The 25,843-nt window shown below is 31.5% G+C and overlaps 3 protein-coding genes across 6 annotated transcripts; 1 reads left to right on the forward strand and 2 right to left on the reverse strand.

The window, feature by feature from the left end:
* Positions 1 to 6,105: 6,105 nt before the first annotated feature.
* LOC148228588 (protein D2-like) lies at positions 6,106 to 8,138 on the reverse strand. The gene is made up of 5 exons (XM_088199606.1): positions 8,021 to 8,138; positions 7,432 to 7,953; positions 7,265 to 7,357; positions 6,465 to 6,513; positions 6,106 to 6,398 (listed from the first exon to the last, which is right to left on the reverse strand). Exons 2-5 carry the CDS (start codon positions 7,663 to 7,665, stop codon positions 6,202 to 6,204), a joined length of 573 nt encoding a protein of 190 aa, XP_088055732.1. The 5' UTR covers positions 7,666 to 7,953; positions 8,021 to 8,138; the 3' UTR covers positions 6,106 to 6,201.
* Positions 8,139 to 11,170: 3,032 nt separating this feature from the next.
* Positions 11,171 to 15,819, reverse strand: LOC148228589 (E3 ubiquitin-protein ligase ARK2C-like). Of its 4 annotated transcripts, none has more exons than XM_088199645.1 (3): positions 15,690 to 15,819; positions 13,171 to 13,382; positions 11,171 to 12,786 (listed from the first exon to the last, which is right to left on the reverse strand). In XM_088199645.1, exons 2-3 carry the CDS (start codon positions 13,377 to 13,379, stop codon positions 12,618 to 12,620), a joined length of 378 nt encoding a protein of 125 aa, XP_088055771.1. In that variant the 5' UTR covers positions 13,380 to 13,382; positions 15,690 to 15,819; the 3' UTR covers positions 11,171 to 12,617. The 4 variants fall into 4 exon arrangements, with proteins under 4 accessions (XP_088055771.1, XP_088055770.1, XP_088055774.1 ...); XM_088199644.1 differs by having other exon boundaries at positions 15,694 to 15,806; XM_088199648.1 differs by having other exon boundaries at positions 14,524 to 15,779.
* A 1,177-nt stretch (positions 15,820 to 16,996) lies between these two features.
* Positions 16,997 to 18,428, forward strand: LOC148228590 (nuclear receptor-binding factor 2-like). The gene is made up of 2 exons (XM_088199643.1): positions 16,997 to 17,089; positions 17,164 to 18,428. The coding sequence occupies exons 1-2, from the start codon at positions 17,066 to 17,068 to the stop codon at positions 18,040 to 18,042; spliced, it is 903 nt and encodes a 300-aa protein (XP_088055769.1). The 5' UTR covers positions 16,997 to 17,065; the 3' UTR covers positions 18,043 to 18,428.
* The last annotated feature ends 7,415 nt before the right edge of the window (positions 18,429 to 25,843 follow it).

The following is a 25,843-nucleotide window of genomic DNA, read 5'->3' on the forward strand; positions in this document are numbered from 1 at the left end:
TATTGACCACACACAACACGGGTCGTTAAGAGAATCCATTTTGTGACAAAACGGTAATGACGCAATCAATCACCACAATGCAAACCCTTTCTGAAGAGTTCAAAAGTCTGGAGCCAAGCAAAAAAACTGGCTTTCGAAAACGCAACATCCAATTTCTCAAATTCTAAGAAGGCTAGGAGATCGATGCACAATCGCGATTGGCCAGCTAGCGTGCATCCCCCTTAAGGGTATAAGCCTGGACTCCGACGAGGAGAGCAGCCATCCAGAGAAACACCGACAAACCTGAAGATCACACCTGACACTCACCGCACGCAGCCTAAGAACCCTGAGCATCATCTACGGCCATCACCACCTGCGCCACGTACACCTTCATCGCAAAAAACGTCACGCCGTAATCGTCCATAGTCAAAATTGTAATTATAACTTAATAAGCAATCTAATAGGATTCACCGAAGAGTCTTATTGGCCGCGAGGTCAACCACCCCTAGGGAGGACCCCCCCCCCTTAAAGTAGCAATCCATTAATGAATTTATTACCTGGTGACTGCATAGTTATTTTACGCAAAAAAATAAAAACAGAAACTTTGCATTTATTGTTAGTTAACCGCATGCTATAATAAAAAAAAATGTTATTGTTTAGTGGTAACAACTAAGCAATAAAATTTTTTCATTCATTGAATTACGAATAAAACAAAATTTAGAAATTGCGAACAACGAAGTGGTGATCACGAAACAATTTTATTATTTAGCAGTGCCTAACGAGTAAAAATAGTAAAATCACTTTTTGGTTTTATTAACAGTTTATTTTATAAGCATTTATTTATTAACATATATATATAAATATGTAGATGCCGCTATCGGGTGGTGAAGTTGAAATGGCAGGTATTAAAAGTTGGAAAGCTTCGCTGGAATGTCGACTTGAATTATTGTCGGCTGTGATCTGTCATGGTATGTTCTTGTGATGATGCTGAACGATCCTTCCGTGTCTCGCGCTTTGACTCCGAGACGAGTCTCCGGAGCGTCTACCTTTTCTGGTTCAAAACAGCTATAGTGAATCTTAGATGAAGATGTTGGTGGGCCGATAAACACACCCAGAAAATGTGTTTACGTCTTAAGAGTAAAACGGCCCAAATGGCCACTCTGGCGATCGTTATTAAAAGGGTAAAAGCGCAATAGTATTTTGCGCAGGGTACAACGTATTGCTTATCGAGCATATATTCACACAAAGAGTAGTTTTCCAGCATTTATGGGATAAATGTCTCAGTATGGATGGTCTAATAGGTAATCCATGAAATATTGTAATGTTTAATCCCAAATCTATCTTTCATTATTATGCCTTACTAAGAGACGTGTTTACTTACTTTCAAGAACAACTTTTGAATTATAAATTGCGTACTTACTTATTGTTGCTTCTAATGTCACGTTTCAAAAAGATATATCTATATTTATAAGGCACATAATATGTAGGATATTTAAAATAATATGTCTCAATTATATACTTAATTTACTATTAAATTATTTATCCTCATTACTTGGACTACAATTAATTTAACGTTTTTGTGTAATTAATTTAGTATAGTGTTTATAGTATGTATAGTATTTATATTTTAAACAGTATCATCAACTTATTATAAAAATATATTCTAATTATATTACTTTAAGAATAAGAACCGAGCTGCTTGAAAATTTGTATATTTTAATCATAATGCGCTTTACATCTATTGTTTTACCATATGTCCATATTTCTCTTATATAAAAAGCTAATGTAGTCATAAGATAAATATAATTTGTTTTAATAAATATTTTATTCGTAAAAAAAGTATTATTTTTTTATAATATTTGCGAGCAAAAAAATCATGTTTTAATAACACAGTACATATACTTATGCGTTTACTGTATATAAAATAACATGAGTCATATGTGGAAGTACCGGTTGTTGTTTTTTTATAACTCACTCAAGATCTCCATGATTCCAATTCATATCTATGTATTTATATAAATACATTATAATCGATGCTTAAGTGAATATTATTTTGTAACGTCAACTCAACAACCACCGGTTCTCTCGACGTGGCGCCGTGTTACCAAATTACTGACATAAAGTTACTTCAACACACAACAAGACTTTTGGCACATACACATTCATACACAACAAGCACCGCTTATTGAAAAAATTAACAAACGCGTAGGTTGAACAAGATGACTGCTCTGCAAAAAATCGATTTCTTAAGCGCCGGATTTCTTCGAAAATATATAATCCAAACTTTTGACTCACTGTGACTAAAATTTGGTTCATCTGTAATACTTGGCAATTTACCTTTGAGTGGGCGTCTCTGATTCACTATAATTTAGTAATTGAGGTATGATTTGTTTCAAAACCATATGGTACTCTAAATTTTATTTTTTTCATAATTAAGAAATAAATTGTTTTTATTCGTTGAAAAAGTGGCTAAAAAATACTAAATAACTCTACTCATGAGCTTCGATTTTTAATTCGAGATACAATAAATAGGTAGGATTTAGATTACTCGAAGCGAAAAATAAGTAATATTAAACAAAACGACAACAAATTTAATTTAACATATTATACATGCATTACAATCAATACTGACCAATAGAATTAACATCCACAAAAAAATACAATACCATATTACTTTTAAATTAAATCACAAACAAGAGGTAATAAAATTTTATTGTATGTACAATTTTGATTAACGGTTCCAAATATTAAACCCACTTACTTAAGCTTATAATTCTGAAATGTAACATACTACATATATAAATTACTGCATATATAGAGAAATGTAGAATCTGCTCAAAGCGTTGGTAATATGGCAGTCGGAGAACCTTCGTTGGCGGGTCGAGTTGTATTATTGTTGACTGTGATTTTATGAGACGATTTAAGATTTCAGGATGGATGTGCTATTAGGTGTATCGTAAAATGATTCCAATCATTACAACTGTCCGGTCACGAAATCACTTGTGAAAAGACTGTGTGTAAGCTAACATTTAAGACTGGTTTTCCTTTGTTCAAAATGGTCATTTGTTGAAAAAATCGTTGAAAACGCCACAAACGATTCTACGAGTTGCAGACAATGTATCTATACAATTGAATAGAATTTATTACTATTAATAACTTTTTTATCTACAAATTTAATATAAGCAATATGATGACTAGCTCTTGCGATGATTCTTATAGAATGTAAAATTCCTTTATAGGTTTATCGATCATAAGGGAAAATTTTGAACATCTGTACCAACAAAAAGCGAGAGTTAGAGTAAGCTAAGAATTGTCTGATATCAAAATGGGAGACAATGTTGTATTTTATTCCCTATGTTTTTTAAAAACGTTACCCTTTCGTTATCTGACAATATTTTCGACATTCAATTGTTTCTTTCCAGTAGTAATGAAATTTAAGCAGAATCCTTGTGATTCGCTGAACATAAGGTGAGAATTTCTGGATTTAATGCAAAAGATTTTCCGATCTAAGTTAGATAATTATAACACTTAGTGTATATAGTATTTTTATATCTGCCATAGTATGGTAGTATCACTTTTTCCAATATGTGAAAAGTGAAAACACCTCAATGAAATGTATTTTTTATCCCGGTTTCGTGTGGGTTAGGCGAATTTCCTGGAAATCGCAGAGTCTGCCGACCTTGGGCGTGTTTCCCCGGATTCGCCTGGGGCTCCGCACTGTCAGAATGAAGCGAGTTAATGGACGCAGAGTTGGCGTCGCGATGAGATGTCGTTGCCATGACGACGACGCCGGTTGCGCACTGCCGTCCCGGTGCTAAATGTCACCGCGCATCATGAGTACCTGCTCATAAACAAGGCACACACGTGGGTGTAGTACCTTCGTAGTGACCTTACGTTTCCTGTTGAATTGCTTGCCAATTCAGTTAAAAAAGGAATCACGTATAAACATTTTAATTAAAATATATGCATTTTCTAAAGTAAATGACATACAACAATAATATCAATACAAAACGAATTAAACCCAATTCAATTATATATAAGCGAGCAGTGCAGATAAATTATGAAAACTGTAAGTTAAAATACGATAATAAGTTATTCTCAGTTCTTTATTTTCCTGTAAAATGAATAAGTGTTCTACGTGCGTAACGTCCAAACTTCTAAACCTATTAAATTATTGATATCATTGGGCATACTACCTTCGCCATGCTGAAAAATACTACGACAATATCAAACTTAAATTTAATTATAGACATACAGAGGCGTAGCTATGGGGGGGCGGAGGGGGCGGGCCGCCCCGGGCGGCACTTGCTTGGGGCGGCATATCGTCTAGTATCGGCAGATCGTCTAGTGTGGTTATTAACCCTGAATGCACTAAAACATATATAAATCCACGAATAACAAGAGCTTAATAATAACCAATTTATTAATTTAAGAAATGCTGATTTTATGACTCTGCAAAAAATGTATGTGGAGGGCGGCAATTTTAAGGATCGCCCTGAGCGACATAAAATGCCAAGCATATCTTACCCTTTGCTCCAGATCCCCAACAAAGTAATGTAAATTAAATTGTGGTTAGTAATAATTTAATTTTACAATATCCGATTAGCTATAAAAACAACGGCATTTAAGCGGACCACCAGAAAGGAATTTCAAGGCCAAAAACCAGAGATATTCCGCTTAAGTTCTTTTCTGACGCAAACGCTGTCAAGACAAGATCTATTGTAAACCTCACAATAATAAAATAATGCATCTTCTTCTTTAGATGCAAAGTGTGGATATATTCACCGTGTACCATTTTCAAGTGCAAATTTCGGATCTATATTACACAGTTCAAAATTCGCGGTTCTTGGATGTGCGGATTTATCTAAACACTAATAAGTAAACTATAAAATATTTTCAATAATAATGTATACTTGACTCATACTTAGTATTCAAAGGATTTAGATAATTGTACATTTCGCAATTATAAAAAAAAAACATTTCAAAAAAGTACTGTAGCAAATTTTATCGTTTTCCGTTTTTACGCAAACCAAGACGCGATGCACCTATCAACACCTAAGTAAGTTTTACCACATTTTCTTAAATAAAAAAGGAATTTATAATACCGTCAAAATTGTCCTTAAAAAAAATCAATTCTCTCTTGCTTTTCAATCATCCTTATTACTCCACATTCGACTAAAATATGATATACGAACAATTCGACCAAAAATATGATATACGAACGGAAAAAACTTGTATACAGGGGTATAAAATTTGTACCTAATGTAATTTAGAAAAACCATTAACAAATTTGAAATAGAACCAATATACTAATAATTTAATTAATGTGGAATGATCATTTCTCACGTGGACTATTGCTCACACGAGTAATGGTCAAAAGGCACACGAATAATAGTCACAAATCGAAGGCTCACAAGCATATTAGTCACACGAAACATCACTTTTTAAAGAATAGTAAGTTTTTTAAGAAATGTTATATAATATCAATATTATTTTCACATAATTTTTTACATCTGGATAAAATTATTTAAAAAATAGTGTATGAATATTTAATAACATCTTATTGCAATCAATTGATTTGTTTTGAATTTGTGTACAGTTAGTATTAAAATTAAATACCTTTGTGAGTAATATTCATACGAGCAATCGCCTTGTGAGCGATTGATTTGTGATGTAAGATTTTCAATGTAAGAAGTTGCAGTGTGACCAATGTTTGTTTGAGCAATAGTCCACGTGAGCAATCCTTCTGTGATCAATTTTCGTTTCACCAGTTGCCATGTGAGTAATAGAGCGTTCACACTGTAAAATTTAAAATATGATAATAATTAGTTTTTTGCTATATATTTATATATAAATACAATAATAAATAAATGTAAAGCCGAGTACAATAGTAAGTTGTGATTATGAAACTATATTGAATACTTTATAAAAAAACAATGTTTTTGCTAACATACTATAAAACTAGTGACATCTATTTACATAAATATAGATGATTACGCATCTCAAACAATTTATTTGGTAGAAAGCTTAACTATAATAAAAAGTAATTAAGAAACACAACAGATGTCTCTTATATTGTAAAAAATGGATATGTTCTAATATTTACATAAATAAAATAAAATACGATTTATTTATATGTATAATATTTATTTATTATATTATTTATTTCTGTAGCGTGATTTTTGTGAAGGTTTTATATTTGATATTCTTCTTCATATTGTATTATAATTCGTTTCTGGCTCTAAACTGTACCCCAGCTAATGGACCACATAAAGGCAAATCTTTCCCCCATTCTGAAATATTGAACCTAGCCCTGACTTCAGGTGCTTCCAACTTCAAATCTCCAGATTTTTGTTCATAGATCAGGAACACGTATCTATGATCGCCTGTGTTTTTTGGTGGGCCTGGACCTACGTAACCTAAATATGATAAAATTAGTATTAATTTAAAGTTTAGATACATTTAATTAACAGATAAATACGTACTTTGCACATCAACGCCTGACGAAATATTTCCTTTCAAAATTGAATTACCCTGAAATAAATTATAATAATAAGTAATCATTTTCATAATTAAAAATGTGATCCAAAATACATTTAATTAAGGAAGTCGCATAATTGCGTTATTGTAAATTTACTGTGTAACATATTTCGTTGTTAGAAATAATTTATTTATAGTTATTAGCAAACTAAACTGATTAAAAATTCTCGTTTTCTAATCTGTTTCGCCTGACGCGACTGAAAGTCTATTGAAATATAATTTATGCAAACGTTATATTTTTTAATATTTCAGTGAAAGTCAGAAACGGTATTGTTTTTATAAGTAAAGGAATATATTTCAAATATGTGACTTTAAGAATCAATGGCAGATATATATATCTTACTTACTCTTGAGTAAGTGCAATAAAAAACTTTATTAGGTATTAAATATATTTTTTATAAACTTATGATTGGTAATGCTTTATATAAGTAGTAATAAAATTTATTTACGTACATATGTATATTATTTGTAAAAAAGATTAGTATTTTTAAATTATAAAGTTAATAATAATACGAAGATTTAAAAACATAATTTAAAAATTTAAGATGTAAAAATCTGCTAAAAAAACAATAATATTATACAGCTGTGTGTATACCATACTACTGCAGGAGTTACGCTATATTAATCTGATTTACAAGGTCAATGCAAAAGAGAGGTCGCTTAACTTAATTTAAAGCAATTCGTTCTAACATGCATTGAATCAAATAATGCATTACAGTGTAAAAAACGTAGCATAAATACTCACTTCTATATTAGATTTGATCATATGCAAATAGAAATTTCCAGGTGTGTGATTTGGCGCGTCTGGATCTATCGTCATAACTGTATAAAACTTTTTCTGAAACAGTATTATGTATGTATATATTACTATTCCCTTAAAAATATATTCTTAAAAATAAATAAAACACTAACAGGATCCGCCTTATCGAAGTATACCCTGGGCTCGTTGGCGAATATCAACTTTGGAAGAAGAACATCGCAGTTGGAATCGTTAACCAAAGTACCCCCTTGGCTCTTGATAACCAACCCTTTCAGCAGTTCGCACCCTTGCAGCAGAGTCTTCCCATCCACTTGCTCACATTCGTCGCCGTGAACGGCGATCACGTGAACAACAGTGAACAACAATATGAACAGCGAGTGATTCATCCTCTTCGTTTGACGTACTCTTGGCAACTGAATTCTGCTTCATAACTGGCGTATTTTTTTTCACCACAAAAACCATTGCTTAATCCTGTTTCTCGCACACGAAACATTTGTCAGTGAGTTTCGTTCAAATGACAAGTGGTTGGCATATAGCTTATAGCATTGAATGGTGAAAGTATTCAGAGTGAATTAATGAATTTATTGCATTCGTTTGCTTCACAAAATGTGGACCATTAAAATAATTAATATTTTTTAATGAATGCAATATAATTACTGACACAATGAACACGACTGAAATTAATTATACGTTTTAAGGGGTTTCAAGTTTAAAATATATTGTAATATAAATTATATTTACTGAAAATATACGAAGTATGTTTAAAAAACCGTACCAGATAGATGTCCATATACCAAAGGTTTTTTTTTTAAATCCAGTGTTAAAGCAACCCAGCACAAAATACCATAATCCTCTCTTTCTAATAAAAAATATAATTTGCGCACCTTTAATTTTATTTTATGCGAGAAATGGTCAGAAATAATTAAGCCCTTGTCGACCTACCCCAAGAGTTAGCTGATATCCGGCCCTTGACCTTGAAAAATTAACATTTTATACTTTTAAAAATGTTTTTACGATTTCGCGATTTTTTAAAACTAACGAGGTGAGATAATTAATACCATTTCAGTGCTTATGTCTGTATTTGAACTGTTTCCTGGTATTACATAACTAAAAAACTAATTAGTATTAAAAACTGTTATAAACTATTTATATGTTTAATCTATGTAATTATTGGGTAAATTTTATTATATACATATTTTAAATTACTTAATCTACATTATTTTGTAATTAGAGGAATTATATATCGACAAACTAGTCACGAACCTATCATCGAGAATACTTTATCTTTCAAAGTTATATACATTTCTTTTCTGATAATTCAGCTAGCTAAAATTATTTATTTCTCAAAATAATTGCAATCTAATTGCTTTACTTTTCAGATGTTATATAGACCAACCAGCCATATAGAAAGCACTTATTATGACGACGAATTGACCGTAAGAAAAGGACTTGTTGCTTAAACACTTTAAAAGCGCAATAAACTAAAATTCCGTTAGTATTTACGACTCGCCGACATGTGCATTTGTGACAGCTGGCCGTGAATTGTGTTATTACTAAATATCCACCTGTTTAAACGTTAATGGCCACGCAACGATTAATGTAAGAAAGATGGCGGAAATAAACAAATGTAATTCCATCCCCAATTAGTCTCTTTTAACGCACATGTCAAGAAAAGTCAAAACAAAAAAAACTCCTCCATCTTTAATACGCGTATAAAAGGTCGTAATAGAGTAGTCCATAAGGTCTAGACTGCTAACCCAAATTTCAATCACGGCGGCAGACTCAAATGTGTATATATAGAGCCGTAGCATGGGGGGAATTATGTCTCCGGGCACAAGATTGCGGGGGGTGCCAAAACAAAGTTGATAATAATCCATATTCAAACAATATATTAGATACACTATCATGAAGCATTAAGCTATTAATAGTCGACAAATAAAATAATAATGGAAAAACGCTTTGTAATTGCCGAAATTACTCATACTTCTGAGTGTATATTGTGCAGCTGTGGACTTTAGCATTTTTTAATGAAACTAGTCCTCGCGGATTTGGGACAGACGGTGTATTACCAAAAACTCATTTGGATTTTAAAATAAAAATACAATACAATATATTTTTCGCATATGTCCCAATAAAGATGAAGTTTGTTCCCAGATAAGAAATTGTCATGTTTAGTGATTTTTTTATCATAGATTTACTTTTGTCCGAGACACTGAAGACCGTTTTATATCTAATTTTAAGTGGCAAGATTAGATTGTTTTCTTTCATTAAAATCAAGCTCCTGAAGCTAACTACAGCTGTATAGCTCAAAAATAAGTTTGAAAGGTCTCATGTCCAAATTCAATTAGCCGGGTATCACCAGAAACCACCTAATGTATGTAAAAGAAGAGTTGAATGAAGACTACCTATTTATATATACAAAGCATTGAAAATTCTCGAGTTTGCAGACCTTGACTTTACAAAATTAACCACTTTCACAGCTTCATCAAGAACGAGTTTTAATTCAACAATAAGATGCTTCGATTCTAGGCTTTGCCGGTAGATGCATAAGTGGCTAAAATATGTGTGATTTCATTACCTTTAATTTTGTAACGAAATTTTTTATTATTATTAATGCAATCTTTTTAACAAAGTTTGTTTCTCAAAAATTGTACAGTGCCATATTAATTGTTATGTAAGCTGTTTTGTTGGCGCATTTTACCAGTATGTCTGTATCAAGTAGATTTACAGAACTAATTGTGGCAGCCGACACGTATCACGGGGACGGTAGAAATACAACGGAATTTCAATGGAGCAAAAGATTGATAATATAGCTGCCGTACTACGAGCGAGAAAAAGAATGACGCGTCAATCAATGGTACTTTTGATTTCATTCCCAAACCTTCCACCAGAAGAGAAAATCCAGAATTGACGGTCCGGTATATTCAATTAAGACGTCTTTAAGGACGGACGCAGAAGTTGGTTCTCCCGCCATGGCTCTGCTCTTGGCCAGAGCTATTAAAATGCTAGCCTCGCAGAAAGATCCTACCTTCCTAGGCAATTAGTGCTAGCAGAGGGCTCACCGCCGGTTCATTTGAAAAGCTACAACTTTGCAGAAGTCAGCGCCACAGCACCCATAGAGAACTGACGCCATTAGAGCTCTTCCCAGTGATTCATTCAGTATCACACAAAGTCCTAGAAATTATCATTTAAAAATTTACTTCGTATTCGTCTTGTAATTGTTTATTAAAATCGTTGAGATAATGTCTGAAGCATGAGTAAAGGTCACTTTAACCCAATAAGAGAAAACATAGTAAAGACCTTGTAGGTGAAAGTATTAATTTGATAACCATTTGTTTTTAATCGTCTATACTCCTACTGAATCCTGTACGATGAATTACATATAAGATCACTAGTTACAGGAACAAAATAAATTATATTAATAAAAGTCTTTTTAATTGAAATATTTTTATATAAAAAAATTCATTACATTAATAATGATATATATATATTCATTCTTTTTAGTATTATTATTAAACACTTAAAGTACACCTAAAACTACAACATTAATATGATATAATCTACATAACATATTATGTTGCTTATAGCTAATATTATTGTAACTCAATTTTTGTATCCTTTAAATAATCAATTATTTGTATTTATGCGTATGTATGTAATGAACACAATAGGCAATTTAAAATTCTGTTTTATTTCTAAAACTTTAAAACAGATTTTAATATGTTTTTCTAACACTAAAATTATCTAAATGTGAAAAATTATATTAAAATTAGCTACGAGAAGCAATGTGTGGCATCAAACTGTATTATAAATAAAAGCATAACCACAAAATTTGATTCAGGCACTTTTTCATATGTACATTTGTAACAATATCAAAATAAAACACATACATAAATAAATCAGTGTATTAATGGATAAAGTAAAATTGAATTCAACATTTAAAAGTACATAATGTTTCGCATTCGAAAAATATAGAAACCACAAAAAATTCACAAAAAGGAAACTCAAATCAGTAAAACGAAACATCTATTAAGAATATTCTAATAGATGTAAAAAATCTTATATGTAAATAAGAATAACACCGTAATGTGTCTTTTGTAATTAAAACTAAACTATGATATGTAATGTATATACAAAATAATGACTTTATAGTTGGCTGGCTCTGTTCAACCCCCAAATAAATCACATTTTAATTGAAGAATATTATTATTCTTATAAAAGTTTTCTATCGCATATAGATAACGTATTTTTATTTAAAATGGAAAGTGGATTATTTTTTTTTTCAAAAATCTAAATGGGTAAAATAATTATATTTAAATGATAAAATGAAATATGTAGGTTAAAATCAAGCCAACACTATATGCATATCAGTAGATAAGTTCGCGTAATTGAGATAAAGGAACTCTTAGGTTAAAACTAAATACGGTGAATTTCTCAACAACTAAGTGTTTATCATAAAGTTCTACACAAAACAAGAAAAAAGCTCTCACGCTACATTGGAATAGATGGAAAATATATACAGGAAACATTCTCATTCTAAGATGATGATCTACAAAGTTTTTGGAAGATGATTATCGACAAGGAAGATTTGTTAAAGCACTATCGAAAATGTATAGAAAAATATACTAAATTGAAGAAGATACCAATTTTATCATCTTGAAAAATCTTCATGTATATCTTGACCAAATTACTGTTTAACAAAAGTTTAATGCAATTAATTTTAATTTAAAAGTAACTATTTTCTATTTAAAATATTTTTTAAGGTTTAAAATTATTAATCAGGAGAAATGATATTTTTATTATTGTTACATATAGGGACAATTCATCGAAAAAAAAATCTATTACGTCATCTTATCTACCTCTAAAGTACATATATTATTAGGAATTTTATTTTAAGATTAATTAAAAAAATATAAGATAAAATAAGAATAATTAATTCATAATAGAGAATGGTAGATATAAAGTGCCTCTACAACACAAATGTTTTTGGAAGAACAAGAAAAACTCCCAGAAATATTACTTGGAACAAATTACAAATTTTGAAAGCGTTTTGTAAAAAAAATCATACATTTTGTATTTAATCTAGTATTACATAATTTCAACTTTTCAAGCACTTTATAACTATATTATTATCTCAAAACACATTAATGAGTGATTCGTTTTTGCATCTAAGCGTCATACATATTTTTATGATAATATTAATTATTTCCGTACAAGTAGGATTAATTTAAGACAGAATTGTACATATTTTAAAATATGCGTTTACTCAAAATTCAATGATTTTCAATATCTTAATAATAAAAAAATACATAAAACAAATAATTATCATACATGAGTATTATGTCACTAGTATTTCGTTTCTGCAGACAGGACATTTATTGCTTTCCTTTCTCCATGTCGATATACAATCAGTGTGAAAACTATGATAACAACCTAGAGTGGTTCGTGAATACTGATCTATTTCATCAAAGCATATAATGCAATTTCTATCAGCCGGTCTTTCCTCTCTGAAAAAATAAGTGGTAAAAAATATTAAATATTTTTAAAGCTTAACTTGATATTATTCTAAAATAAAAGGTGATTCATAAATGTTGCTACAAAAGTAAATATTAATAACTTGGTTTATAAGCAGGTTAGACGATGTAATTATTTCACAGGCTGAATCTCCTGCTTTCTTGATTAAGAAACCACATAAATGGGAAACAAATTGCAATTCTTTCGGGCGATGGACTATATGTAAGTGAAAATTGGAAAGGTTTAATACATTCGGTCAAAGTTCTAATAGATTCAACATTTAATAACACCAAATAACAGTGCAGTGAATGCAACAGCTGATAAAAATCCCAGTTTGTAAGCAACAAATGGTGTTTAGGTTTTAATTTAAGCTTTACCTTTCTTTCTTTTTTTGTTTATTACTAGTAGGTGGTTCTGAATGATTAGAACGTCGCTGCACCGATGGTTCCGGTTGTGGTACATAGCGCCTATTTTGTTGTGGTTCATGTGCTGTCGGTGTATTTTGGTTTACTAGAAAATAAACGAACATGCCTAGCGCCATTCCGACTCCTAACACAACCGCAGTTATTGCATGTGGAACTGACATGATCTGTAAAAAACATAATTATTTAGGCACGATTTAAAAAGGTTTACACAAATAAAATTTGAGCAAATAGGTATTCTTGACTTTGTTTTGGACAAAGAGGTGTACAAATAACAATACACTTCCAGTTCTTTTAGTTGAAATGTAAGAAGCTTAAAATGTTAAAACGAAAAAAAAAGGAATTAAAGTCGGTGTATGATACTAATATCTATATGATTGTAATGTTAGTCCAGTAACAACCAACAAGTATTTGACCAGCGCCATAAACCAGTAGTATAAGTCGGTGTCTAATACCTGAAAGACTTAGGATTCTTATATTTATTGTCAAAGGGCTTAAAATTGGCAATCATTGACAGATTGCCAACACTGTCACACAATAACTTAAACACTAGGTTTACAGGTATAAACACGTCAATTTGACGGTGTCATTAAAAATAGGTACATAGTGACCAGATTTTCAAAAATATAGATAGTGTTAATATAAATCAGAAAGCCGTCAATTTGACGGATTCCGTAAATCTAGTGTTAAAAGGTGCTACGTCGACAATATAATGAATTGTATCGCAACACTCCTAGCAAAAAGACACTAGAATATAAATACAGATACAATCTGTAATATCCCTTGTAGAGATATCTGAGAAATTTTCGAAGACGCTACGAACTGATAAAAATCTCAGATCATTTTCTTAGATTATGCCCGTAAGGCATGAAACTCTGTTACTGACGGGACTTCTCGAAAGACATGTTTTCTTTTGATTATTGCAATTATGTCCCTGAAAACCATTTTGGATATACCTTACCATATCTACGGTAAGATGTACTGTTTCCTAGGGAAACATTAGTTTCACAAATCGACGACGATATTTTATTATTTTAAATTATACTTTGGAATGTAGATAAATTTACATAAAATTAACGACTGCAAGATAAATAAATGCAGATAAAAATAACAACAGCGTTATAAATAAATATGATACTATGTACTATATACAAATACACAATATTAACATTTTCCGCTCGTAAGGTTATATTACTCGGATAGTGTGTCAGGCGCACCATTTCAATTAATGAAATATAACGTCGATTTTTGGGTATTTCTTGTGCATGTTTTGAATGGGATTTCTTATCAAAAAAATATCATTTTTACTTGAATCAAGCCGGAGAGAGTTCATTTATCGCGATAAGTCGGAGTTTTTTGATGACTAAATTTAAATGCAGATGTGTCGTAGCTATCTCGCAAAGGCAATAGTTGGCTATCCTCTTCGGCATACACGCATTGGTGACGTTTTTATTGCCTATTGTGTTTTCGACAGTGTCTCGGGTGTCCATAATTTGTGTCTAAGTAAGACTTATTGTAAAAAAACAGTTCTATCGCTGAATAGTGATTACAATGATAATATGTTTTGTAATGATAGTGATGGGGAGGATTTCATGTTTGATTTTTCATCTTCCAATGATGATAGTAAATAAAGTAACGTCGAAATTAGGCCTGTTGCCTTGAATCGAAGATGGAATACAGGCAATTTAAATAATAGCGACGAAGAAACGGTACCTCAAACAATTCGCACCACATCAGAAAATTTGAGAATAATAACTAGTAATGACAAACAAACAAACTGTATACAACCTATTAATTATTTTCAATTGTTTTACACTGATCAGTTGGTATACTAATAGAACTTGGGGATTTAAGAAAAATTTAATTTATAATAAATCAACATCCCACATATTAATAAATGCAACATTTCATTTGACCTTCGATGGGAGGTATTTTAGTTTATAAAAATATACCTAACATCAGTTTATATAAACTAGTGGATATTTTGATTGTTGTAAACGGTAAAATTTTGTATTTCTGCAAGCGTTTGTTCGCTCGCAGGTAGATTTATTTATGGTTAAAGCATTTGTTGACCATAAATATTTTAAAATGGGTCGTCGCCCTATTGTGTTAATTCATTGTTATAGATTGTCAACCAATGGTAATTGAGAGAACCAAAAACAAAATTAAAATGTAATTTAGAGTAATGATTTCTACATTTTTGGTATTGATATTTATGCCCTACATATATAATTTTAATTTTTAAAAAGAATTTTAACATTTTCAGTTTTTCCCGAGCTGGCGACATACCTAGTACCATAATGATTACGAGTGCAAAAGGTTAATAATTAATATTTACACGCGGTAATAACACGGGTGGAAAAGGTTGGCGTTTACTGAACTAGTCTATAATATGCGCATATCAACGAAAGATAAAAATAACCTACATATAGTTAGTGGATGTTTTTCTTTTTAATAAAATGCCAAATTTTTACCTACGGTTAAGATAAAATTTCAGAACGGAATTATATGTATTATTATGGTCAACAAACGATCAGCCGGGCAGCTTGGCGTCGAGTAAACGCAAAGAAAAGAATGTTGCCATAACAAAAAAATTATTATGTGACGATATGAACGTGTGTTTTTTTAAATACAGTATATTTTTAAATAATCAGTATCATATAACTAAAATTATTAAAATAAAAAAAACGTTCCAAATTTCAAATCAAAAGTTAAACTTTTCCCCTTCTGTGTGCATAAAGTTTATGTGTCATCTTATCAGTTAAATATCTCTACAATAGCTGCATTGATTCCGTTGCAGCAGGATCGAGAACCAGTTAATACAATAAAGCAATTTTATATATTTTTTCTATCGAAAGTAAAATATATACATTCGAGCTCTTTACAGTCGTTTGTAAAATAACAATGACAAAATATCATCACTTTCGTCAAACCCTTTTATTGTTTTTAAATGAGCAAATGTTTGTAAAGCTTTTTGTTTTATTTATTAATTGTTCAACAGCAGCTCTTTCCGTTGCAAACTTCAATCCATTTAATTAAACAATTTTCAATTCTAGCTATTATTTTACTTGAAAAATATGAATATTGTAAAAAAAAATATTTTTTATCAATTAATAATTTTTTCTAATAAATAAAGAATATAGATGACAAAACTCTTTAATGAAATACCGTATGTAAAAAAATATACTTATACTATAAAAGTAAACAAAGGGTATTAATTGACAAAGGTGGTAAAAAATAATAAATTACTTTAAGAATAGCAATTTACTATTTAAAAATATTAATAAAGTGAATAAAATATTTGCAGTATCGGAACTTGTCATAGACGTTCTGGAATCCAAAACTAGAATTCTTTCAAGGATAGTTTGATTGTCGACAGCAGTCTTCAGTAGCTTAAAGACATGCTTAGTGACATGTAACTTTCTGCAAGAACTCAGCGAATCGTATGCCAACGCTCCTAAAAGTGAGACACTGAGACACACCCCTTATAAAATAAAGCAGTTTTGCTAATACAAATTTAGTTTTGTGCCACGAAAGTTAATTGGGCTGAGATTGTTTTACATTTTACTAATACTGTAAGAGAAATGCTTGGTATATATTTTAATAATATTATTAACAAAAAAAAATATAAGTTTTGTAATTTTTTGGTGAAAATAGCTGGAAATTATAGCATTTTGAGAAAACCTAGAAGTAAATAATAAGTGAATGTATTGGGTTTGAAAATATGGGTTCGATTAACGTATTTTCGTTACTTCGGAAATAACGAGCAAGTGACAAGCTTATATGGGCACGTCTCGTTGCGAACGCGTGTGACGTTTTTGCTGTGGTCAGTTTGTTTCTCCAACTTTGCATGGATAATTCGCCGCTAAATGAGGTAGGTAGTGTTCTAAAATAAATCCGAGAGCTAGCTGTGACTTTTATGTTTGACGGAAGGGTTTAATTTTTCAGGCCCATTATCGACACAGAAAAGCCGAGGCTAGTATGCGACAGCATCGATACGACGACGCAATTGGCCACCACAAACGTGCAGCTGAACTATTAGAGAAATCCATCTGCCTGACGACTTCCATCAAAGCCGCCGAATCGATCAGGCTGCAGCGCGAATACCACGTCAAGCAGCAGGACATCATCACGGCGAAGAAAGATCGCGAGCAAGAGCATAGAAAGAAGTGCACCGAGAAGCAAGAGTCTGCTAAGAAAAAAGACGAAATGTCGAAGCGAATCAATATAGAACCCAACAAAGATCAAATGACGCCTATCAACATAAAGGCGGCCGTCAACAGGACTATGGACGACGCCGACTCGTTGCTGCTGTTCTTAGTTAAAAAGCACAACGGCGAACCCATATCGTTCAACAACATCAACGAGGAAGACATCACCTACAAACAGCCCAAGAGCGACGAGACTATAATAGAAGAACTCCAAACAGTCAATCAACAACTGAGGACGTTCATTACGCAACTGTTCGATCAGTTGGAGGAACTTAAATTAGAAAGTCAAACGCTCAAGTCGCAGTTGAGGGGTTTAGAATCGGGCGACCGCGATCACCACAACGAGTCTCTCGTCTTGGAAGAGACGAGCCCGGAGCTGAGCCCCACCGAGCCGCCGATAGTGCCACGTTTGAACGTCATGACCGAATCTATCAGTGACAATTTATCTCCGTTCGTATTCTCGCCCGCCAGCGATCTCAGTCCCGAAGAAAACGACAGCGAAGAAATAAAAGAATTGCCGCCGTTGGAGCTGCCTAGTTTCGATTTCAAATCTATGATGAACGAATTGAAAGCCAAACGCGAAGCAAATAAGTGTTTGATTCGAAAGGACATTTAATTATTAACATATTTATGTAGGTAATTTTAAATGTAAATTGTAAATGGACACAAATTAGTTTAAAGTATTGTTACCTTAAGTGCCTGTTACTATTGTTTTATTATATGAAAGATATTTATTTCTAATGATTTTCAGCTAAAATATCTATGTTTTAATCGATAAAGTTCCTAATTTGATTATCTGAAATTTATACCTATGTATTATATATTTAATGCGAGTAACAGGTTATTATTAATGTTTTAATTTGCCGTCGACGATTCGATTTATGATTGAAGGTAAAAGAAGATAAGAGTGACAATTAATGTAAACTAGCTATATTATCATGTATTATAAGAGAATCACTTTTTTTAAGATCAAGTTACATAAATAAATTAAATTAACACAAAGTGTTTTAATAATCTTCAACTTACCTTTTGTTACAAAATCAGTGTAAAGAACTCAAATGTTACCTATTACTTTTTAGTCAATGTGAATGAATAATAAGTTTATATATTTATTATAGCATCGACAGTAAGTCAGCATAAAGAACGCAAATAATTATATTGCCCTACCAACAGAGCTTGATAAACAAAACTCAGTTCTTTTTCAACTTGTGCAACGGGAGAATTATTTCTGACAAAGGTATCTGGTATAAGAAAACTAATATTGTTTTGTTTCAAGGTGATTCGTCACTAAAACAATTGCAGATAAATAGAATGTACTGTATCTGCGCATCAACCGTAATGTCTCCTAAAGATAATAAAAGAGGCGAAGTCGTGTTCTCCCATTGGCGAAGATGGTTTCCTGGTCTGTGTCAGGGGTGTTTGTTTTTGATCCAAGACTAAGTATTTAATTTATTATTGATATTTGTCCAACAATTTCTGGCACGTTCACATAAAGTTGTATAAATATGTTAATGTATACATGAAGGATCCGATCGTCTTCAAAGCAAATTGAACTTCGGATTCTAGACGTCAAGCTGGACTAGGATTGATGTGAAGGGGGAAGCAGCTGCTTTCATGATCTTCTCCATCTGTCAATAGTCCATGGTTCTACTTGGTTCAACTTTTTACGAATTCAGTGAGTCCAAGTCGTGACTTCACAGTAGACAGACGATAGTCTGCTTATTAATTCATTTTATCATTACTACATCGTTTCAATCCAAGGCAAACACCTTGAGTTCAGATTTTATCAGCTAAGCAGCATCTCGACTTTAATCGTCAGATTTAATCGAAAGTCCAGTAGCGAACATCTTAATATATCATGTATAAAGTAAATATTGCACAGAACTTGTACGGCTGATCTAATATTTGGTAGTGCATATGATATATTTATTTGTAAATATATTCACATGATCAAAAAGCTTAATGCAAATGCGCCCTGCATATAAAATAATTTATTTATTAAAGATAAGCAACATAAATTAATTTTTAAAGCCTTTTAGCTCCTGTAAGAAGTATATAATCTACAAATACTTCATTCAGTAATCGGATCGCTCTCGCTAAAGGGGAATATCAAAATGTTTTATTTTACCTTTATATTATAAGAATAACTGCAACTTAACATTTATTAATCTTGAACAGTAAATAAATAATGAATGCAAATTATCTAGTAGCAATGGAGAATCGGTAATCAATCTAATGCATTTCAATATTTTCCAATTGTATGCATATACCAAAAAGTGAGTGAACAGTTGTGTTTATGTCATTTATAAACAACAGCGGAGCAAATATTTATCTTTGCAGCAAGCTAACTGCTCTTATGAATATTGTGAATCATAAATAGCAACGTGTAGTTAAAGAAGAACATTGTTAAATGATCGGAAAACCTGAGATTGATATGTTTGTTGGTTAAGATTGAATGGTTCATTTTATGAAAAGGTTCATCAAAATCTGTATCTAATATATCTGTTTGAGTGAATTATAATAGTAGAAATCTTTCAACTTAAGTAATACTGTTAAACCTCAATATGTAAAAAATGTAAAAATGGTTACAAACATCCTATTAATGTTATACATTGGATACCCTGCTTGTAAACAATGTTCATACCTACTTCTTCATTGTAAAAAATCACATAATATTTTCAATCCACTATTGAGACTTCACTGACATTGTATTGTGCTGTTTATTTTCTTAAAAACAAAAAAACATTCCGAAAACCTAGTTTTATATAAAGGACACCTTCTCACCCACATTAGTCAGTTATATCAAGGATTTACTGTATCTTTATATTATTTGAAAATATTGTTTTTTTTGTAAAAGTTTACAGATCCAAATTTATCTCATAGATGTACACACTGTATACCGTTTTTTACTGTCTAATCATCTCAACTTTGCTCTTTTTTTATTCGGAGATAAGAAGACCGGCTGACATCAGCTTTTTAATTGGACGGCTGTTTGATAAATGATGCTACTAATCAAATACATAGTGTCATCAGGAATGCACATAGACATAGGATTGACATGGAGAAATAATGTATGAACTAAACACAAACAATTGGGATACAGTCAGAGAAAACATTATTTGTTAATAATCTAATATGTATAATAATAGACTGCTCTTTTATTCTTACAAAAATCTGTCTTGAAGCTGATATAGATATATGGAATATAACTATAGGGTTCAGCAAGTAACTCTAATAACAAATTTACATAAAGATTACAGATCAAAATGTTGAGAATTAATATGCCTTTTTGTTTTAAAAAGCATATTCAATATTTCAAGCTCCGCATTGCGTCTTTGAGTTTGAATTTATAAATTGTCAAATATTGACTGAAAAGATATTAATAAATAATTAATATCGTTATATTCTCTAGTCCGTTTTAGAATCTGTTGCGAGTAAATACTTTTGTCGTTAGTCGTTGAATATTATAGGCAAAATTCACACTGCTACTTTTTTATATTTTTTTCTGCATATATTATATCTATTTATATATAGTCTATGATTATGTGTAAGAGTATGTTATAAGCTGTGCTTAACAAGATAATATTACATCTGTAGTTAAAACTTCCTATAAAAAATATTTATAAAAAAATGAAGTGGTTAGTGTTTTATAACACGTATATTAACTATAAAAAATATATTTAAAAATGCAATATTTGTAAACATTTTTATAAACAGAAATCTACATAGTTCTTTAAGCCTTTACAATTTACAGGACGGAATTTTTAAATGTATTTATTTATGATAGCAAAGTTATACACCTTAAAATCAAATCTATCATTTCATTAAAATAAAAAATATCTTAAATATAAACTTATTATGAAAAATATTTGCATTTTTATTATATGAATACGAAAATATTATAAATAAACTCGAACGAAAGAGTTTCTTCAATAAAAAAAGTTTTTTTATATATTCTAAAGAAACGCAATAAGTCGAAATATGTATATAACACGCCTCCAGTTCAAAATTTGTTTTAAAAGTCAAATATGAAAAAGTTCTCAAGTTTCAACGCAATTTCGTTTAGATTATTGCTGAACTTTGAATGTGGTGCAAATTTAAAATGCGAAATGAATGCTTCAATAAAACATTGTTTACGCTTTTCTTGTGTTTGTTATGTATTATAATATATATTTTTTGTTTTGCATACCCGAAATAGATGAGCACTATCCCATATTTTTTTCCAGCTCTTTAAGCTATCGCCGAAAACGTAATTATGTTTGTCAAACTCGTCAAGAAGCTGGATAGCTTGCGCAAGAGGAGCGTTCTCGCTGACGTCCTGGCCGCAACAGGTAAGAATAAGGAACGTGATCGTGACTCGCAGCTGACAGTCACCGAGTTTTTACGGATTGTCGATACCGCCCCATTGCAACTTTAAAAAGTGCTTCATTGAATAGAAGCTACGCCGAATGCAATTAATTATATTCTAACGCTTTTAGCAAAAAAGCATTAAGATACAAATACAGATAATACCCGTACTCTCCCTTGAAGGGAAGTAAAGTTTTTCTTTGAATTCTCTCCAATGGTAAAGAGTACTTTTATTCTCTTCGACATCAAGCCATATTTAAGAACGCTACAAACGAGGGTATCGTACAGAACGCAAATCGGCAACAAATAATTAAGATGACAAACGCTTCACATTCGTTAAGAAGCTTATCGGCGTATGTCACATCACTAAACCAGGCTAGGCCGACAAGAAAAAAATCGGCCCGGTGATTATTGTTGCTGCGGCTCCCCCATTTAAATGACATGTAAAATATAATATTTAAAGACTCATAATTTGCGTTTTCTTATATAAACAAAAGTGAAAACGAAAAAATGTAAGCGAAAACCAAATCATATTTTTTTCTCTGTGACCCATAAAAAATTGTAAAAAGTTATAAACTAATAGATAAAAAAAATTTATCCAGTACTTAAAACTCAAAACAATTAATACCTCTTCGTCGGTCAATATCATAGAATAAGTGCACATTTTTTCTGATTAATAATTTATTCATATAAAAATTAAAAATATATTAAAAAATAGCCCAAATTTGGAATAAAATTCTCACATTTTTTTACTTTATAAGAAAAATATCCGGGCCCCGGTTATTTACATCGGCTGATCCCAATTTTCAGGTTTTCAGGACTAACCAGTTTCAGGCCCAATGAGAGCATTGGGCCTGAAACTGGTTAGTCTTTTCATCGCCGCTTCGTACCAGTGTTGCTAATGTACCACGTAGCTCTTGGGCAGTCAATTTAAATCAGCTCTCACAACACGTTCTCTATGACACTTTAATTCGTAGCATTTCTGAATCGATATTTATAATTTGGAATCCCCGAATAACGAAATACTCTCTTTTAGTCTGGAAGGTTCAGAAAATATCCTTAAGATACCTTTATAAGAGGATAGTAGGTTATTATTCGTACTTATATCCCAGAGCCTTTCTATCTTTCTTTAAACTATTGCAAGATGCTGTCGACATCAAACTATTTTCGAGGAATACCAGTTTTGAGTTACCGAATGTTTTCGAGAATCACGATCGCGTCTTCTTTTGATAGCCATTAGGACTAGGACGTCCGCACGTTTAGAATCGTCTATGGCTGTCGCCATCTGGCTCCGTGATACGCTGGAATTGCACATTGATTTGTTTAATGTCAGCTACAAGGAGCTGATTCAGTTCGTATCATTTAATTTTATATTTTATGATGTTTTATTGTTTTTTGTATATTAAAATATTACCATGTACTTTTTTGCCCATTGTGGCGCATTGGAGTAGCCTGCTAGTTCACAAGGGTCTCAATTGAATTTAAGTAAATAAAACAAATAATTATTTTATTGTGCAGAATCTTTCTTAATCGCGTTCGATCTCTAACTGATTTAAATTCCGAATATGGTTTTGGTACAACCTATTATTAGTGATGCAAATATTATATATATTTGTTGGTATGATCTTATTTTTAACTAAAATATTTTTTAAATATATAGTATATAGTTCATACACCCTTCCTCTAATATTTTCATGTTTGTCCAAATGTTTGAAAGTGAATATTCAGATTGTTGTTGATCGGCCTAAGACTCTAACGGCAAGGGTTCGAGTGCCTAATCCCTCATAAGACCCTTGAACACAGAAGTCCTTAAGATGTTGTCGGTCGAGGAACGTAAATTAACGATGCGTCACAAAGACACAGAATAGTCAGCACAGGGGCCAGCCGTGGCTAATTCCATGAAACAAACCCGTTACCGGAAACGTGGCCAACCGTTTACGTGTCCCGGAGGATTTCGGCGGATTTGCATCCAAATACGTTATTTCTCTTTGTGTCGTGTTGTCGGATAACATAACCCGTGTTCTGGAAAATTGGGGAAATTCAGGGGAAAACCGGCAACAAATGAAGGAGAGTGGAAAACACGCACAGCTCGAATTTGGCGAAATTCAATTCGCAGCACTGAAAATGGACGGACCGGCGTACACGACTAGACTTAAGAAAAATCATATTAAACATAGGAAAGAATACACGCGAAAGCTGCCTTTGTTACAGCAAATTTGATTTGGGGAAAATGTGTGCTCAGGTTATACAGTATCTACTTATTTGATTAGACGTAGAGCCAGTGGCGGATATATGTGGCGCAATATGAGTCCGTAACTCGGGGGCTAAATTTCTAATTTTTTTCTATTTTAGGTTGAAAATTATAATAAAATGGATTCTACATTTAACGGTTTGTCGAAACAATATCAATTATAACACTAAAATAGGTAAAACCAGTGCATTTTGTCATTGAACGCACCATAATGGCATTTCGGTACCTTTTTCGACGATTTTTTCTAATATCAAATTTTAGGTTTGGTCCATGTGGATATGAATTGTTCTGTTAACCATAACTACTTATTATGTGAGTCAGGATCACTGCAGCCTTAGATAAGGACCGGCTCTAGGTTATTTAGCGCTCCAGGCAAAAACTAAATTTTCACCACCTCCCCCTATTAATACTTTAATAACTTATTACATGAGCTAAAAAATATTATTTAAATTAAAGTAATCTAATATTATATTTGACACGAAACTCTTTTTTGCAATTGTGGGTATTTAAGAATTTGTAGTTTTTTTTTCGTCGCATTTTTTTACGCCTGGAATAATCAAAGAGTACACAGTAGGGTGAACCAAAAAAACTCTAATCTCATTGGTGAAACTCACAATGAGAAATGTCAAATGCCAAGTGAGAGTGCAATATGATATATTTGTGAATATTCAACAGCCTACGACAGAGCGATGCTCTAGACTTTCGGTCGGACTAACAACTTGTAAAGAGTTACACACCATTTTAAAGGATGCCCTAATATTAAAGCAAGGCACACAGGCTCTATATTAAAAGAGGGGTCGCAATTTTCATTTTACAAACTGTTTTACAAACTGAGAAAAAATAAATACCAAATTTCTTAAACAAATAATCGTGTCTTAAAAACAAATTTTTAGACACTTTCATAATATGTAGCCTGGGGACTTTGCATCCGTTGCACCACACTGGTGATCGCCTCATTGTGTACCTGAAGGTATAAAATTGAGAACACGTGTACATAAATTTATATTTTCCCTTAAACAAAAATCTTTTGAGTTAGGCTATATTAGGTTATGCTACGATAGTTAGGTTATGCTACAATAAATCGCAGCATAGCCTAAATTCAACCTAACTTAATTTCTAATAAAAACACATTTTGCATGACAATAATAGGTTTATATATGGAATTTACTCAAAATTAAAGACACGATAACTTCCGCTTCTTTTATTATATCAAAATAATTTTTTTGCCAAAAAATAGACCTTGTCAACATCTCAGATATATTTGTTAGCCACCTATATCCATCATTTTATTTCAAAATAGTGGCTTTTTAAAAAATAAAAAAATCATTTCTTTGTTAAAAAACATTTTAGAGAAAAAAGTAAAAAGAGTAAAAAAAATTATATTAAAATTAAAAGCAAAATAAAAATTAAAAAAAAACATTTTTCGACATTTTTGTGAATTATTTGTTTTTAAGACACGATCACTGCCGCAGTTCTCAACATTTTAAATATTTTCTCAAAAGAAATTTAATATTTATTTTTTCTCAGTTTGAAAAACTTGTTAGTTTTTTACATTTTTTAAATGAAAATTGCGACTCTTACTATATATTTTTTTTATTTAATAATTTATTTTGAATATTTTATTAACTATATTTTATTTGTGTCAGTTCGAGAGCTATACATTTCATCATTGTTTATAATTGCAAAAGAAATTGTAAAAGAATTCGGTTTAGGCCCCTACTACTAGCTCTGAGGCACACGATACAGATATACGTTCAGATAAATCCAAAAAATATATTAATGACTTTAATTTATACAATTTTGTTCAGAATATAAATAA

Source organism: Plectrocnemia conspersa, unplaced genomic scaffold (genome assembly GCF_051122295.1).
Source record: "Plectrocnemia conspersa isolate PC_06_02 unplaced genomic scaffold, ASM5112229v1 ptg000012l, whole genome shotgun sequence".
Taxonomy (NCBI): Eukaryota; Metazoa; Arthropoda; class Insecta; order Trichoptera; family Polycentropodidae; genus Plectrocnemia; species Plectrocnemia conspersa.

What these genes read in the sequence shown, in the direction of transcription:
- LOC148228590 (XM_088199643.1), top strand. Translation starts at nt 17,066, where the DNA reads ATGGATAATTCGCCGCTAAATGAG. An exon ending in ATAATTCGCCGCTAAATGAG is followed by an intron (nt 17,090 to 17,163) that starts GTAGGTAGTGTT and finishes TTAATTTTTCAG; the next exon opens with GCCCATTATCGACACAGAAA.
- LOC148228588 (XM_088199606.1), bottom strand. Translation starts at nt 7,665, where the DNA reads ATGAATCACTCGCTGTTCATATTGTTGTTCACTGTTGTTCACGTGATC. An exon ending in ACTTCGATAAGGCGGATCCT is followed by an intron (nt 7,358 to 7,431) that starts GTTAGTGTTTTA and finishes ATACTGTTTCAG; the next exon opens with AAAAAGTTTTATACAGTTAT. An exon ending in GTCAGGCGTTGATGTGCAAA is followed by an intron (nt 6,399 to 6,464) that starts GTACGTATTTAT and finishes TATCATATTTAG; the next exon opens with GTTACGTAGGTCCAGGCCCA.
- LOC148228589 (XM_088199645.1), bottom strand. Translation starts at nt 13,379, where the DNA reads ATGTCAGTTCCACATGCAATAACTGCGGTTGTGTTAGGAGTCGGAATG. An exon ending in AAACAAAAAAAGAAAGAAAG is followed by an intron (nt 12,787 to 13,170) that starts GTAAAGCTTAAA and finishes TTATTTTTTCAG; the next exon opens with AGAGGAAAGACCGGCTGATA.